Below are 17,024 nucleotides of genomic sequence, written 5' to 3' on the forward strand. Positions count from 1 at the left end.
TAGGGCTGAGATCCCCTAAAGCCTTGGGGGCTGCTCTGCTGTGAGGTGTGGGGGAGCATTCTGCATCCTCCCATGCTCCAGAAAGCAGGAGAAGCTCTTTTGTGCAGTGGCTCCATGTCTGTGAGGTGATGTGGGTGAGGGGATCCAAATCCGTCAAGGAAAGGGCTGCAGAGGATGAGTTTGTATCCTGGGATGAAATAGAATATTCTAAACAAGAAAGCTTTGTGGCTGAGTTGGGCTCATCTCCCTTTCCAGCGGATCTCACCCAAGTCCTCTCCCCTCCTGAGATCTCAGCTCCCTGGACGCTATTTGAAACAGGGACGTGGATAAATGCAATAATATTCCAGAGATGCTGAGATGCAGCTGATGGGCCAAGGAGCAGATAAATGTGTTAGTGCTGAGGCACTACTAATCCTTTAGCAGCTTGGTAGGGCCTTCTCTAGGGCTGCTGGAAGATCTGGTGCTCAGGCACAGCAAGAGACACCATTTCAGTGAGGATATTTGCTGTATTTTGGAAACATCTGAATTGCCAATAACAGCCATTTCATGTTCTGAGCCAAGATGTGTCCTAAGCCTGTGAATCGAGCCAGACAAAGGGACATTTCTGTCTTATGGGTACCCAAGCACCCGAGTCGTGCAGTTTTCTTTGTGTGATGGACTGGGGATGCTCAGCTCCTGCATCACCCAAGCAGATATTGAAGCGTTATAGGAAGGGGCTTTTGGTATAGGATGGCTCCATGTCCCACTGTGGGAACAAGGAGCAGAGACACTGCCAGACCCTGTGGTTTCACATCTCCTTCAGGGCACAGCACCTTCGCCCTGCAAGCTGCTAATGAAGGCTGGGTACTAATGAGGGTGTGATTTAATGAAGGAGGGAAAAAGGAATGGGAGAGTTATCAGATGTGGATCTTGGCATGGGTCAGGGATGGATGGAGGACAATGCTTCCCTGGTGTGCTCCGTCCCTTCAGAGAAACAATGCCTTGAGAGCTTCTGCAGTGCAGATGTCACCTCATCATCCCATGGACCACGTTTGGTAGCTGATGATGAAGCTCTTTCCCCTCAATTGCAGTGTGCCTTTTCTGAACTTGTTCTTGAGCTCCTGCAGTGACAAGTTCAGCAATTTGATTAAACAGGGTCTAAAATGCATGTCCCTCAGTGACTGTTCAAATTTGGCCCTGATGGGTTCATTGGATTCCCATGGTATTTCTCCTGTAGGATCAGACATCAGGAAGATCCCTCAGCCCCTGCCCCAAGCCACCAAGGTTTCACACAGCCACTGCCAGTGAGAGCCCAGTCTGTCTCAAATCTTTTCCTGCCTGCTCCAGCAAAGCAAGAAAGGGTTGAAAAATCCAAATTTCCTTCCCACCAAGAAGCATGTGGAGCTGGAAATATTATGGCTCATTTTGAAATGAAAAGGCAATCTCAGAATATTGCATTTCTGTAAAATATCTCATCCCAGCTTTAGCTGAAATACTTCAGCTTTTATTTCTGTTACTTCAACATTAGCAAGCACAAATGCTTAGTAATTTAGGATTTAACTGAAATGACAAACCAAAATACTTTGATGCAAGAAACTCTCTGAAAGCTGGTGAAGAGATAGAAGGATGAGCCTTTTGGTGCATTTTGGAATAATCCTTAGAGATAGTCCACCCTTCCCATCAGGATGTGGATCTTGATCCTTTGTGTGACCAAGAAAAGCAAGTGATGACCAGATGCAGCTACTCCAGAGCAAAAGCTCCTCTTCTGAATGCTTCTGGCTGCTTAAAATTAATTCTGGCTGCACTGACCCCAGCCTGAGCAACCCACAGAGTGCTGGGTATGTGTACACAAGCTCAAGCACCTTCCCTGCAGCTCTCTGCTCACAGTGTGTGTTAGAGACATAGGGTGATATTAAAGCCACTTTAGTGCAGATGTCCTACCCAGCCTGTGCTAACACTGCACTGTCCAAGCTGGAAATGCAATGGCCCGGTAGTTTCTGGCAAGTGCTGCTCCCAGGTCTGCAGCCTCTCACTTCCTGCTCCTCCTTTTCCTCCTCCTCCTCTTGCTCTTCCTCTCCCCAAGTGGCTGCTGGAGCATCAGGAATGTAAATGCAGCAGGCAATGTTGTCTTCCCAGATATTTTCGGTCAAGCATGGGTGTGTTTCTGTGGACTTTCAGTTGCATAAAACTTCACAGAGCTGTGCTTTGGCTTGAAGTCATCGACTTGATGTTCCCTTCAACTGGAAAACATTTGGGTTTTGTTGTTTGGAAAGAGGAATTCGTTACACAGAGCTCTGCACCCGTGAGCCCGGTCAGGCAAGGAAAGATTGCTTTACATGGCAGAGGAGGACAGATCTGTAAATCAGATCCCATCTTATGTCCCCTGGCTAGAAAATTAAACACAGCAGCACAGAATGCGTCCAGTACTGGAAAAGTTTGCGAAACACTTTCATAAGTCTCTGGGAAGAGAAGAGGCATTTAACTTACAGCTTTGGAGATGTATTAAATCTCACTTATTTTGTACATTCGATTAACTTGCATTAATATGTGAAAATATGCAGCTTTTCTTCTACATGGAGATGGATGACATTTCCAGAACTCAGCTCTTCAGGCTTTTCCAAGTTCTTGTTGAAAAACTGGAGATAATTACTTTTCCAGGGACATACAGATAATGACTTCACATTTACAGAGCATGATTAATTACAAGTCTGTTTGTATTTACAGTTATTTCACTTACCCCAGTAATGGGGCCACCTCTGAAGCAGCCTATGGAGCTATTAGCCCACGGCACCAGGAATCTGGTGCTGTGGTTATTTCCAGGCATCATACAAAAACAATCTCTCTGAAAGTGACTTCAGGAAGGTGTTGGGTCACGCTTCTGCTCCTAATGCCTTGCCCAAATCTCCTTCTCTGCCTGCCCTGGCTCCAGTGGATGTGGGGGGCTGTTTTTCCCCCTTAGCTCTGTGGCAGCCTTGTGAATTCTGGGGAAGCTGCTGCAGCATCTTCTGCTGGATGGAAGTTGGATGGAAGCTCTGGTGCCCTACAACCATCAGCTGCCAGCAGCCCAGGAGGGATGGTAGTCTGACTCCTCAGACCGAAATCACTTCCAGGCCCCACATCCACCTCTCCCAGCACGAGGAGACCGTGACCATGGGCCAAGGAGCCCACAGGGAGCATAACTCTGCTCCATGCCTTGGTTCCCCTGTCACTAGGTAAGGCGGTATGCCTGCTTCATGCTTTGTCCTTCACAGCTGACCTGTCCAGCCCCATCCCAGCCCCACTGCTCTGACTCTCCTTCCCCAAGGCAGCGTCATGGAGAGCAGAGGAGCCCCAGCACTCAGGATACACATCCCTCAGCCAGCGGGGATCTCAGTACTGCGCACTCTCTGCTGCCCAAAATACCTCTCCAGGCCATGACCCTGCTTTAGCAGGCAGCATTCTCTGCCCATTCTCTGCCCTCTGCCAGGTCAGAGCCATCATGGAGGCTCCTCTTTCCCCTCTCTGGTAATGGGGGAGGCTCCTCAGCCCCGCGAGCCCTTGCCAAATCCCACTCCAACAGCTGTATGTTCTCCAGCATGAGTCATCCCCACCCCGAGCATTCAGCCTCTCCATAACAACATTCCTTCTCTCTGCTCTCAGATCCTGGCTGTGATCACTCCCTGCCTGGTCCTCCTTCCTCCATCCACATGGTCCCTCCTGCCCAGATTCAGTCCCCAGCCGAAGCAGCAGAGAGCAGAGAAGGCTTTGCCAGGATTACCAGAGCTTCAAACAAGGATTCAGTTTCCCTCTCTCCCCTAAAATCAAGAGGAGGTGCCCAGTTATCATGAGATCTAATTTTTCTCTCTTTAAAGAGAGACAATGATATTGGTTCTTTTTCATATTGTTTTTTGTTGCTTTTCCCCATCCCAGATGTGTCCATAAGAGCCACCACTGCCACCCTCTCCCAGGGCATAGGGAAAAAGCTCTGAGCTGTTGGTCCTGCACATCTCCTGCCCTGCCATGGGCTCTTCTCCAAAACCTCCTCCCTGAGCGTCCTCTTCTCTCCCTGCTGTCACTTTTGTCCCCAGTGGCTTCTTTTCTTCTCTTTACCCCTCTGTTCCTCTGGAGAGAGATGGTCCCACAGGAGGAACCCACATCTCCATCCCAGCAGCTTCCATCTTGGGAAGGGTGGAAAATCCAGGCTGAGCTCTTCCTGCCCTGCACAGTCCAACTTTAACCCCAGGGAACCACAGGCAGCTTCCCTCTCCCCCAGCCCTGCCTCCAGCATCTCTTCCCACACTAACAGTTGACCCCTGGGGAAGACCAGTCCACTCAGTGCATCACCGGTGACCTGTGACTGGAAAATTGCTGTGGAGACAGAACCTGGGCAGGGAGGGACACTACTGGAGCACGGTGGCTTCTGCCAGCCCCACGCTACCAGCCCCCTGCCCTGCCCATGCTGCCAAGCCCTGCTCCAAAAGCTGCCAGCACAGAGCTCCCACCACTTCCCTCTCTGGCTCTTTGGCCAGCACTGCCTGGCACAGGTACAGCCTCTGAATAGAAATCAAATTTTGCTCAAAAGCACTAATTTCTTCTGGATCATGGGGTACCCAGATGGGTTCCAGTGGTGGCAAAGGGAGACCCTGAATGTGTTGCTTGAACAGCATGACAAGCCAAAGTCAAATCCCATCCTTCCCTGCGCAGTGGTGTTCCTTGCCTGGAAGGCTCGGATGAGTGAGGCATTGCTCCACTCCAGCAATGCAGCTGGCACCTTGGATCCACAGCCATAATCCCTTCCCTCAAGAAACTCCAAACATTCGCAGAAGTTGCTTTAATTGATCCCAGCAAGGAGGCAAAGAACCGAGCCTGTGCAGCATTCCCCCAGAACTGGGGATTAAACCCCCTCATCATCAACCCTCTGGATGATGCTCCCTACCAGAGACAGGTGAGGAACCTGGTGTCCTGCATCCCATTTTTAAGCTTTATCCCTAAAAACTTTTCCCAGGAAGTGCTCCCAGCCATAGAAATATTCAGCTGGATCTTGGATCTGCTTCTGGACTGTGGGGTGTCAGTGGCAAAGTTACACAGGGAGTTGTTGAGTTGTTTTGTGGCTTCCTAGGGAGAGCAGGGATCTGAGGAATGTGACCTTGGCACACTTTTAATTAAAGGCTGAGAAAGAGCCTCTGCCTTGCAGAACATCTGAAGCTCTGGGTGAGATGGTGTCCCCACAGCACTTACTGGGGTGCTGGGGTGGAAATGTGCTGGTGAAGGCTTGGATTGGCAGTTTTGGTGTGTCAGGATGTGCCCATGGTTACAGCTGTGCGATTCTGTTCATTGCCCTGTGGGGATGGGGATGTGGGCACAGGGAGGAGGAAATGGGGTGAGGGGATGGAGATGGTGGATGAGGATGCAGGAATGGGGGTGCTGTGCCATAATCCCTGGGGCTAACAGAGAGATCTGTTGTGTCCTTGGCAAGTTCCGAGGAGGGGAAACAAAGCCCTGCACTCTGAGCAGCTCCTTGCAGAGGGTCCTTGCACTATGCCTGCCTGGAGGAGAAAGTGCCTCTGGAACCCGCGTTAGCACCGTCTGGGGGGGCTGCCGCAAACGCCTCCAGCTGCCAGGATGGAAGTGGGATAATGCTTCATCCCAGCTGCTAAACTCCCTGTGCTGAAATGGGGGAACCACTGCAGCAGCCCCAGTCCCAGTGCAGGCTGGCCTGGCTTGAAGAACTGGGAACTTCTGGTGCACTGCAGGCTGGCGGGCTGGGGGGCTCTGCTGGTGGGGTGGAGAAGGGTCTCTGAGTATTTCACAGGACCAGAGAATCACGGAATAGTCTGGATGGGAAGGGTCCTTAAAGACCATCCAGTTTCAGCCGTCCCCCTGGCGTGGGCAGGGACACCCTCCACTGGAGCATCCGCCCGGCGTGGGCAGGGCCCATCCTGCGGGAGGGCCTGGGGTCTCCGCTGGGCGAGGGGACCCGGGCGCGGGGCGGAGGAAGGATCCCAGCCCGGCCCCTTCCATCCCCCGCCGCCGCCGCCGGCCCCGCTCGGAGCCAGGAAAATCCCAAATCCCATCGATCCCGCACCGCGATCGCAACTTTCCCACGGCCGGGAAGCGGCCGCCGGCCCCGCGGAGCCCGGCCCGGGAGGGGCACAGGGGGGTCCCGTCCCGTCCCGTCCGCGTCCCCCCCGCCCGAGCCCGCCGCGCTCCGCCCCCGCGGGGCCGGGGCGGGACCCGGGGCCGGGCGGAACCCGCCGCCCCCCTGCCCGCGCCCAGACGTCCCGGCGGCGGCGAGCGGGGAGCCGGGGGCTGCGATCCCAGCACCGCGCTGCCTCCTGCCGCTCCATGGCCCCGGCCGCGGCGGCGGACCCCAGCGCCCGCCGCCCCCGGGGCACCGGCCCCGGCCCCGGCCCCGGCCCCGGCCCCGGCGGGAGGCGCACGGCTCGGCGGCCGCCGGTGAGTGCGGGGACGGGGGGGACGGCGGGGACGGCGGGGGGACACGGACACGGGGCACCGGCCGTGCATATCCACATCCACCTCGGGCACACAGACCACGGGTGGGATGCGCGCCGGGCGCTGAGCTTCCACGGGCGCCCATGGACAGACACCGGGCACCCAGAGGCAGGCAGTGAGCACCCCCAGGCACCCATGGACAGACACCGGGCACCCAGAGGCAGGCAGTGAGCACCTCCGAGCACCCATGGACGGACACCGGGCACCCAGAGGCAGGCAGTGAGCACCCCCAGGCACCCATGGACGGACACCGGGCACTCAGAGGCAGGCACCAGGGACCCCCGGGCACCCATGGACAGACACCGGGCACCCAGAGGCAGGCAGTGAGCACCCCCAGGCACCCATGGACAGACACCGGGCACCCAGAGGCAGGCAGTGAGCACCCCCAGGCACCCATGGACAGACACCGGGCACCCAGAGGCAGGCAGTGAGCACCTCCGAGCACCCATGGACGGACACCGGGCACCCAGAGGCAGGCAGTGAGCACCCCCAGGCACCCATGGACAGACACCGGGCACCCAGAGGCAGGCAGTGAGCACCTCCAGGCACCCATGGACAGACACCGGGCACTCAGAGGCAGGCACCAGGGACCCCCGGGCAGCCATGGACAGACACCGGGCACCCACAGGTGCTGCGCACTGAGGAGCACCAGGCACCTACGGACACGGTGTACCCACAGATATAAATCTGCTCCCGCAGACACCGAGCACACGCAGGGACACCTAGACACGCACGCGGACGCACACCACACACTCACATGCACAACCAGCTGTGCACAGTTGTGCACAGTTGTGCACTCACGCTCCTGTGCAAGCCCACACAGAGGCACACGCATCTTCACACAGCCAAAACCCGGGAGCTGAGCAGAGCTGCCCAATGCCAGCAGTTTTTGCAATTCCCGAGGCTCCTGGTAGAGGACTGGGTGAGGAGTAGCCCCGCAGGTCATCCCTGTGCAGGGTTTGATGTAGACACTCGAGAGAGAAGTGGGTGGAAATTATCCCAGTAGATCCCGGAGTTTGGGATCAGGAGGGCCTGTGTGCGCAAGGGGCTGAGCTTTATGGCACGGAGGGGTCAGCGACCGCAGCCAGACCCACGGCTCTGTCTCATCTCTTGGTGGGTTTGGATCCTTGCTCATGAAATCAGCAAGATATGTCTTTTGCAGGGTAAAGAGTAGGAGAGATGGGAGTTAAAAAGCCGGGAGTTAAGAGTGATACCAGCTGGGAATACAGTTGGGAGCTTCATTGCTTGCAGGCCAGGTGGGATATGGGCCTGTGGAGCCGGAGATGGGATCTGTGTGTCTGTACCCCCCTGGATAACATGGGCCATGCCTGGGAGCAGGGAGGCAGCCTCTGGACTCCATCCTTCCATCCTGTCCCCTCCCTCCATGCTGGCAGGTATTTTTCAAAGGTGCAGCAGGGAAGGTGCCAGATTCAGAGTTTGGTCCTAATTCCCTGGAAATGTCAGCCTATGGATTTTGCTTTTACTCTGCTTCCTTTTCTCTTGGCTGTGAGGATTTGCAAGGTGCTTGACCACGGCCTGCATCCTTGGGTACCCTGCCACCCCACACCACTTCCCAGAGGCAGGAATTCTCCCAGGATGTCCCCCTGAGTCCCTCACTCCTCCCCTTCCTCCAAGCGAGCAAAGAGCTCTCTCCATTTAAATTTAGATGTCTGCATTATCTTGAATTTGTATTTATTAATTATTTGCATCTGGTTCCTATCAAAAAAGTTGGGCAATGCAGATGTCCTGATTTCAGCACTGGCTTGAGGGAGAAACACCAAATGTGTGGATTTTCATTGTCTCCTTAAACAATGGCCTGTCAGACGCAGTGCAGTCGGGAGTTACAATCCCACTCCCATTGCAGGGGTCTGACATGTCAGAGTTAAGCAACATCCAAGTTGCGTGAGCTCCTCACCATGGGTGACTGCGGCTTGTTTCCCAGCCGTGGAGATTAGTCTAATTAGCAGAGCAAATCTGGGTAAGGCAAGCTCTGATAATTAGTAATCAGTGGGATGTTTCTACACACTTTCTTTTGCCTGAGGGTTAGAGAGGCGTTCAGAGCATGGCCCCATTTTTTAGGAGCAGGGAAGAGTTTGGGGAACTCAAGGTGAATGGAACTGGAGCTACTGGTGGTACTGATGGCTCTCAGTCCTCATGTCCCATTTGCCCATCAGGACCCTCTTGCCTGGGGTCAAGCACAGGATGGAAAGCAAAAGGAGAGACCCGTGTGTCCCCAAATCACCCCCGCACCATCTTTGCCTGAATTATATTCCAAGGGACAGTAGTGGCCTTGGTGGCTCCTGACCGCTGTCTGGGACGTGTGACCTGATGATGAGGAGCAGGCACAATGTTTCTCCACACCCTGGGCCAGCTGTGGGGGTGATGCCCCTGTTAGTAGGTGCTTGGTGGAGGTGGTTTTGTGTTAATCCTTCCTCCATCCCATCCTTCACCTGGGAAAACCGAGGTCTTTGTGCTGCGGAGAGGGGAATACAGGGCACTTCTGACTTTTGGGTTGTCAATCCCGGGATCTTCTGTGCTGCAGCAAAGGTGAAAATCTGTCACAACCCCAGCAAGACTCCCAGTCTAGGACCAGAAGGTGATTCCCACTGGGAAGGGGATAATCCTTCCCATGCTGTGGTAATTAGCATTACTGAGTTTATGTGAAAGTTTCTATGAGAGAACTTAATTAATTATGGTTGATTAATGGGTGTCCCCAGCTGAAGCTGGAACTGGAGTCACGGATTTTGTCACCACATTGGGAACACTTGTGTCAGGTTCACACAGGGAGGTTTTATTCCTTGGGAATGAGCCCAGGGGAGGCTCTGGGCTGGGAGCTGCCAGTGGATGCTGGGATGGTGACAGGGTTTGCTCCAGCTGGGAAACCCCCAGAAATGTCTGGCAGATTTTTCTCCTGTTCCCTCTCTCTGGAGACCTTTATGTGTAGCCAAGGAGGGGAACTTGAAGTGAACTCGGAGAACTAGGGAAGGAGGAGGCACTGCGCAGGTGGGGATATGAGGGCTCAGACCACCCTGAGTATCCAGCATGAGGGATGCACCATGCACTGGGATCGCTGCTGCTCCCCTGCTGGCCTTGGCTTCGGTGTCTTGCAGCCAGGATGGGAGGTGGGATGGGGAAGGAGCTGGTGCCTGGGTACTGCTCCTGTGGTCACCTCCTGCCCTGTGCCGGGGGCGGCATTAGAGGTTGGGCTGAAAAGGAGTTATTTTTAAGCAACACATCTCAGTGCAGACTGTCATTCCCATTCTCCATACCTTCCCTGTGGGTGGGAGAGCTGGGGGGGCTCCAGCAGCTTGACTCAGCCTCATTCCCAGAAGGTCTTGTCTGCCTGGGTCCCCTTTCCTTGTGGAAAGGGATTTGGGGAGCTCAGCCACCACGGGTTTGGATGTCATAGGCTCCCCAGGACTTGGATGAGGCAGAGAGGTCTGGGCTGTGTTTGCTGGTTTGGGGTCTCACCCATTACTGTAGCCTTTAGACGCACTGCAGGTTTTGCTGGCTGATTTAGCAGTGAATTACAAAACCAGTTGATTCCCAAAATCAGGGAGAGCATCTTTAAAGTGATAGTACTTTAGGAAAAGAAAACAGAGGTATTTTCTGTTTGTTGGGCATTTCTTGGGTGTTCATTTCAGCCAGGGCTGCTCCTGTGCCAGCTCCCAGGGTGATGCCCTGCACAGGATCCACAGGATCCTGCATCCAGGGTGGGATCCTGGGTGCTGAATGGGATCATGCCCTGCGGTTGGGCAGCGCAGCCTGGCATGGGGCATGGCAGCAAGGGAACACTCTCCCTAGGGAGATGCTGGATTCCCTTCTGTGTGGTGGATGCTGTCCTGCAGCAAAGCCCTTTCCAGATGTGAGCCAAGGAAAAGAAAAAGCTCCTGCAAGGATAACTGGCAAGAGGGATAAACCTGCGAGGAGAAGGCCCTCAGAGCTGCCTGCATTTGGCCCTTTTCCATATGGCATTTTTGCATCTCCAGCCCATCACTGAGCTGAGTGGCACCTCCTGTGGCCAGGACTGGAGTGGCACTTCCAGACACTGTTACAGCCTCTCTTCACTCATCCAGAGGGAGATTTGGAGGCTATTTATGCTTTTTGATATCTTTTGATGCTGGAAATTCAAGCTGGCAGTGTGGTCATGGTAGGGGCAGAGCATCCCAGGGACACCCAGGGGATTTGAGGATCTGCCTGCAGGAGGGACCTTTCTCAAATTCTGCTTTTCCACCACTCAGCTCTGCTGCTGTCAGATGCATTGGGATTTAGTGTCAAATTTTAGGAGAATCAATCTGCGAAGGCGGCCAGAGAGGATTGAGGTGGGAGGGTGGAGCCAGCAATGTGCCTTCATGATGGGAGGGATTAGAGAAATATTTGGGTTTATTTTAATGTCAGGCTTATTGTGGGGATTGGGAGCTTAACCTGGCAGCAGAGCAGTGCTCATCCCACTCCAGAACAACATTTACAGTTCCATACTGTCATTCCTTCCCACCGGGAGTGGAAACCTCAGAGCTCATCCTGGTGAGCCACAAATGCCTCCGGGCAGGACGGAGGTGGCCAGGAATGTCGAGGAGGCGGTGAGCCACTGCCTGTCCCCAGCACGGGTCCGGGCTGTCCCAGCCCCGTTCCTGCGCTCCGGGCTGTGTCTGGCGCCGCTGCTCCAACGTGGGATTCATCCATTCGCGGCAGTGTCGGCGGCTGCAGGGCGCAGGAGGGAATGGCAGCGCTGGCTTTTGTATTTTTTTAATTTATTTTTTCTAAAAGGCTTATATAACCTTGGGGATTCTATTAATAAAAATAATGGTTTTGAACTCTGGGAACAACCAGCCTCAGCAATGAGCAGGGAAATGCTCCACGTTCAGAACATGGCACTGGGCACATAAGGGACAGGCGCTCTGGGCAGGAGTAGTGGCCAGGGCTACAGAGGGGATTCCCCACCTGCAACCAGATTGGTGGCATCTGCCTGTCCCTCCTGCGAGCAGCTCTGTCCCTGTGCCCAGGGAAAAGGAGAGGAGGTGGGAAGGGGATTGTTTCAGCATCAGTGTGGTCTGGACCCTGTGAATGTGGGGTGGGTGGGCGCCCCTCATCTTCCTGTACCCCTTCCCAAGCAGCCTTAGATGAATTCCAGACTGTATCCAGAGCAAAAGTGTGGCAAGAGCAGCCTGGTGCTCAGGTGAACATCACCTAGACCCAAAGCATTGTCCTGAATAGGATCCAGGGGATGTGTGGTGGTCCTCACAGGCAGGACCTCAGCAAAGCTTGTTGTCCCCATGGGAGGCTCTCTGTCCCCATAGGTGGGACATCAGGGATGCTCCTGGTCCCTGTGGAATTGGTCTTGATTCTACAGGGGGGGGGGGGGGGGGGGGTGGGCAGCTAGAGAGGTTAGAGGAATTGGAGTTAAAGAGGCATGGCTGAGGGTCCAGAATAAAGCAGGAGTGTTTTATAAAACAGGAGTGTGTTCAGTGTGAGTTTGGGGTCATAAGCTGTGGGGGTCATGTTCCCCCCAGTCACTGTCCAAGAGCTTTCTCTTGCAATGTAGAGGGTTATTCTCTTCTTAATCTCTAAGTAGCCAGCAAGAGGTTTGCTATAAAATTAAGAGAGTTTGCTATAAAATTAAGAGAGTTTGAAGCTAAGATGGCAATTAGAGAAAATTGAGACATAACCTTAATCAAGGCATTTGGAGGCAAAAAGCCCACACTCTTTGGAATGTGTTCAAGTGTCCAGTAGTTTCCCTTTAATACCAAATTATTTAAAGCCTCATTTTTCAGGATGAACATTACCTTGGTTTTATTGTGTTTCTCCCTTTGCCATGTGGGATTATCAACTTATTTTTCAGAAAGCCTTAACACCCCACTCAGCAGTGGCCTGGGGTTTAGACTGGTTTGTTTGGGACTTTATTTTTTTCCCCCTTAAATCTCCCTTACTCGAGTTGTCACAGCTTGACAGCCTTGTGCCAGGAACAAGCTGTCATCCTGGATCTCATATCTTTAATTCCTTCCCTCTGATGCTAATAACACCTTAAGATGATTAACTGGGAAAAAAAGCAGTATTTTTCTGCTGTTTGGATGCTGGTCACTGGCTGTCAGTACTTCATTCATCTTGGGGAGTGAAATTGGAGTGGTCATCCCTCTTCTCCTGCAGGGCTCTCCTTGGGTTTGGTTTCTGGATTTGATTTGCTGAATATCCATGATTGTGTTGTCCAAATGCTTTTCTTGACAGTTTAAGATGCAGTGGGGTGACAAGCTCCCTCCCACAGTATCCCTCGGCTGGGGGCAACCCTGTAGCTCTCCTTGCTCACATCCCCTTTGGGATGTTCCTTTGGGAATGGCCTGGGCAGCATTTCCATGCTGGCAGTGCCAGGAGACACAGGCGAGTGTATGGACACCCCGTCCTGCCCCAGCCCCACTGCCAGCCGTGGCGGGGCACGCAGCACCACGCTGCGAGGACACGGATTCCTGTCAGCATGAGCTTATTTATAGTTTTTTAAAGATGTTTTTGGTCTGGGACTTGTTCAAGGCCTGTTTTAGCTTCCCAGGGTTCCACTTATCCCAAGCACAATGGTGCCAGCCCAGCTGATGCTTCCTGCCAGGCTGGTCACCTGCTGTGTTGGGCAGCAGCTTCCAAAACTTTTTGCTCGTCTAGGAAAAAAGTTCTGGATAAAATGACATACCATGCACTGTAAATCCCTAGATGTTGAGTTTTATGTTGGTGTGTGTGTGAGGGCAGGATCCTGGGGATGCACTGAGCAGGTCAGAGGAAATAGGAGACAGCAGAAAATTGGGAAAAACACCTCTTTTAGCTTAAATTCTTCATGGATTGGTGGGTCCTGCCATCTGATGAGTGGCTTGATGCTGGTTTAGGTTTTTAGGTCCTGCTTGGATCATCACTCACAGGGTGATGTGGCTGTGTCAGACCTTTCATTTGGGTTTCCAGGTGCCTCAGTTTCCCCAGCAGACGAATAAATAGCCCCTTCCCTCACTGCTGTTGTGGCAGACTGGGAGTGGCACCTTCTGCAGGCGTCGCAGGACTGGGGTGACCTAGGACAGGTCCCTTAGGCTCCGATGCCAGTGATGGCTCTGTGCTGGGTGTGGCACAGCAGGGTCCCAGCTGTCCTCGTTTCCTGCGCAGCTCAGGGGTTTAGAGGGATGAGTTTGGGGGCTTTGGGAGCGTGGTTGGAAGGGGTGCCTCAGCCCTTCACTCCTCACTGGGGAGAGAGAAGTGATTTGAGGAAAGACGGGAGCAATTGGGCAGAGCAAAGCTGCTTGTCCCTAGTGTAACCTGTGGGCTTGGTGTCCTTGTGCTCCTGGCATCCCCATGCTCCCAGTGTCCCTGTGGTGCCCGTACTCCAGCATCCCGGGCACAGGGACCCCCAATGATGCCTGCTCACCTTTTTCTCCTCCCATCATGCAGGAATTGTGGCTGAGCCAGAGACGATGACTGCAGAGAGCGCCGAATCCAACAGGCCTATGCGGGAGCCGGAGCACGGAGGGCCCAAGGTGCCAGTGCCCCCCGTCCCCCCGCGGCGCCGGGGCCGCCGCCTGCGGCACAAGCCCCCGACAGAGCCCCCGCTGAAAGGGCAGCTCCGCATGCGCTCACCCGCGGGGGCCTTCATCATGGTGGGCATCTCAGTGGTCCTGGTGGGCATGACCATTGCCGTGGTGGGCTACTGGCCTCACCGGGGACATGGGGGCACCGGGGCCAGCGCAGGGAACACTAGTGTCGTGGGTGACATGAGGAGGGAGGTGGTGGCTGGGCGCCACATGCCCCACAGCGAGAAGCTGAAGCTGATTGGCCCTGTCATCATGGGCATTGGGCTCTTCATCTTCATCTGCGCCAACACAATGCTGTACGAGAACAGGGACACGGAGACCCGGCAGCTGATGCAGAAGGGGCTCTACAGCCTGGCAGTGGGGCTGCCTGGCGGGACCAGCCTGGAGGATGGGCACTGCCAGCACAGGGACAGCCAGCCCTTCCCTAAGGCCAATGCTGAGTGCGTGGAGGGCTGTTACCAGGTGGACCTGTCCTGTCAGCCCTGCCACGGCCCTGGCAGCAAGTGGTCTGACCGCTACGGCCCCAGCCAGCTCCAGGCCATGGCCAAGTTCCTGCAGCACCCTGCAGCTTCCCCCGCGGCCTCTCTCTGCAGCCTCCGCTCCACCGAGGCCAACCTGAGCGTCCCGCGCCGCACTGGAGCCGAGTCCCTCCTGTCCTCAGCCGTGGGGGCCTTGACACTGCCCATCATCAAACTCAATAACTGCTTGCTGGACGGGGCAGCACGGGGGGCTGGTGGGAGGGCAGAGAGGGGCCCTGCTGAGCATCCTCCCAAAACATCACAGCTCTCCCGGGCTCCGCTCTCCACCGGGGACAGCACCGCACCCTGCGGCCAGGATGGTGATGGTGGTGGTGGCCACGTTGTCATCAGCATGGATGACAGCTGTCCTGGCATGGAGCCGCTGGTGGAGCTCAGCCCCGATGTGCACCTCCACACCCCGGGACACTCCAAATCCCTGGACCTTGGCCAGCCGGGAGTGCTGCTGGTGGCCCCCATCAAGGACCGTAAGAACCGGAGCTGGCCCCGGCTGGATCATGTCAGCCTTGTGGGCTACGCCAAACTGGAAAGCACTGGCGAGTCCTCGGACCAGCTGCTGGAGCCCAGCGAGTCCCCAAGCCAGGGCCAGCCCCTGCCCAGCTCCTGGGTAGTGGGAATGGAGCAGGGCACACGGGTCTGATGTCCCCAGCACCTTTGGGGACTGTAACATCCCAGTTCCTCATCCTGGCCCGCAGCACCCACCAGCGACCCCAAAATCCCACATGCAAGAGGGGTTTTGGGGGCAGCATTTTTAAGCCAATGCCAAGAGGAAGGTCCTGACCCTCTGCTTCTGGGTGAGGACTTGCCTAGCTGGGATGTCCTTCTGGGTGGATGCCCTTGGCCTTACAAGACCTTCTCCTGGTGGCTTTTCCAGAGGAGTCCTCACTTTGAGACCCCACACAAATTGTGGGATAAGGACATGGGGGCAGGTGAAGCCCCACCAGCCCCCACAGCACTTTATCTCAGTAGGTTTGGGGTGGGGAGATGCTTTGGGGGGTGATGTCCCTTGTCCAGCCTCAACCCACCAGAAAATTTGCTTGGCCAGAGCACGTAGGCCCAACAGGGCTATTAAATATTATCTGGATGCCATGTGGTCCTGCCTTGCCTCCTCCTCTTGCCTGTGGGATGCTTGGGAGGGGCGGCGCCTGTGTCAGTCTGTGCAGAGGGTCCATGAGACCTTGTGCCCCCACCCAGACTCCACTGGAGAAGGGATGCTCCATAACCAGCTGCTCAACATTCAGAGGGTGAGGTGATAAGTGCAAGGTTTGGGATTTTTATGGAGAGAAGGGATATAAAAGGTGCCCAAGGAATTGCAGTCAGTGAGCAAGGTGCTGCTGCCCTCCTGGGGTGCAGCAATTCTGAGAGCCTCCCAGTGGATCTAGGTTTGTTTGTGCTGGGTTTTGGTGGGACGGAGGATGCAGGTGGAGGGAGGAAGGATGTGAAGGGGCAGAGAGGTAGGGCAGTGTCAGTGCTGGTTTTGCCAGGTCCTGTTAGTGCTGTTCTGTTATTTGGTGCCTTTGGATGCAGAGCAGGAGCTTTATGGGATGAGGCCAGACAGGCAGCCTCAGCATGGGGGTAGATTCCTGGAGAAAAGGGAGCTGGGGGTTCATCCCATCCCTTCTTACTCCCTCCAGCTCTCTTGGGCAGGAGGAGCCCCGGGAGGCCAGGGCATGTGGAAGGATGGATTGGAGCGATAGGACTGGGACAGCTCTGCTCTCCAGGAACTTGGGAGGCTTCAAAATGGCTGTGGCAGCCTAGATGGGATCTTTGCCTTTTGCCTTCCCAAAACCAGGGCCTCTTGGGATGACTGAAATCTCTTTTGTCTGTATGAAATGTTTGGGGGCGGGGGGTGGGGGGTTATTCCTGTCCCTGCTTCTCCCTCTCTGGTCTGAAGTGAACACAGAGTGTCAGACCTTGCAAACTTTGGGAGCAACATCCTTCTCCAGATCAAAACATCCCAGTAAAATCATTTGGAAATTGCTTTTTCTACCCCAGCCCCCTCTTCTCCCAAAAAGCAGCCCCCCCACAATGCTTTGACTGGGGTGGGGGTTCTGCTTTACAGGGAAAAGCTGTCTCTGTTTCCAGTGCCAGCCCTCCCAGAGAGCTTGGGTACAACTTCCCCTGTGCAGGGACCAGAGATGGGACCCACAGCTGCAGTCTGGGCCCAGTTGCATCCCAGAGGATTCTCTGGGAGTGATACCAGCCCAAGCTCAGCTATTTATTTGGCTGCTTAATCTCAATATTGTTTAGGCACTGATTCAATGCAATAAACAGCAACAAGAAAAAGTCACCATTGGGGTCTGCCCTGGAGCAGCATCACAGAGGAAGTGCCAGAAGGTTGTTTTTGTCCGAAAATAACTTTTTTACTTGGGCTTAACCATCTGCAGCCAGAGCTAATGCTGGGCCCTGGGCCATGCTTTGGGAACTGGCAGCAAGAAATTGGAGCCCAAAATGCCACAAGGAG

At 54.8% G+C, this 17,024-nt stretch overlaps 1 protein-coding gene across 1 annotated transcript; it reads left to right on the plus strand.

Moving 5' to 3' along the window:
* Positions 1–6,270: 6,270 nt before the first annotated feature.
* TMEM200B (transmembrane protein 200B) lies at positions 6,271–15,765 on the plus strand. The gene is made up of 2 exons (XM_030964638.1): positions 6,271–6,414; positions 13,885–15,765. The coding sequence occupies exon 2, from the start codon at positions 13,908–13,910 to the stop codon at positions 15,198–15,200; it is 1,293 nt and encodes a 430-aa protein (XP_030820498.1). The 5' UTR covers positions 6,271–6,414; positions 13,885–13,907; the 3' UTR covers positions 15,201–15,765.
* Positions 15,766–17,024: the final 1,259 nt, after the last annotated feature.

Source organism: Camarhynchus parvulus, chromosome 23 (genome assembly GCF_901933205.1).
Source record: "Camarhynchus parvulus chromosome 23, STF_HiC, whole genome shotgun sequence".
Classification (NCBI taxonomy): Eukaryota; Metazoa; Chordata; class Aves; order Passeriformes; family Thraupidae; genus Camarhynchus; species Camarhynchus parvulus.

Coding starts and splice junctions, on each gene's coding strand:
- TMEM200B (XM_030964638.1), top strand. CDS start 13,908: ATGACTGCAGAGAGCGCCGAATCCAACAGGCCTATGCGGGAGCCGGAG.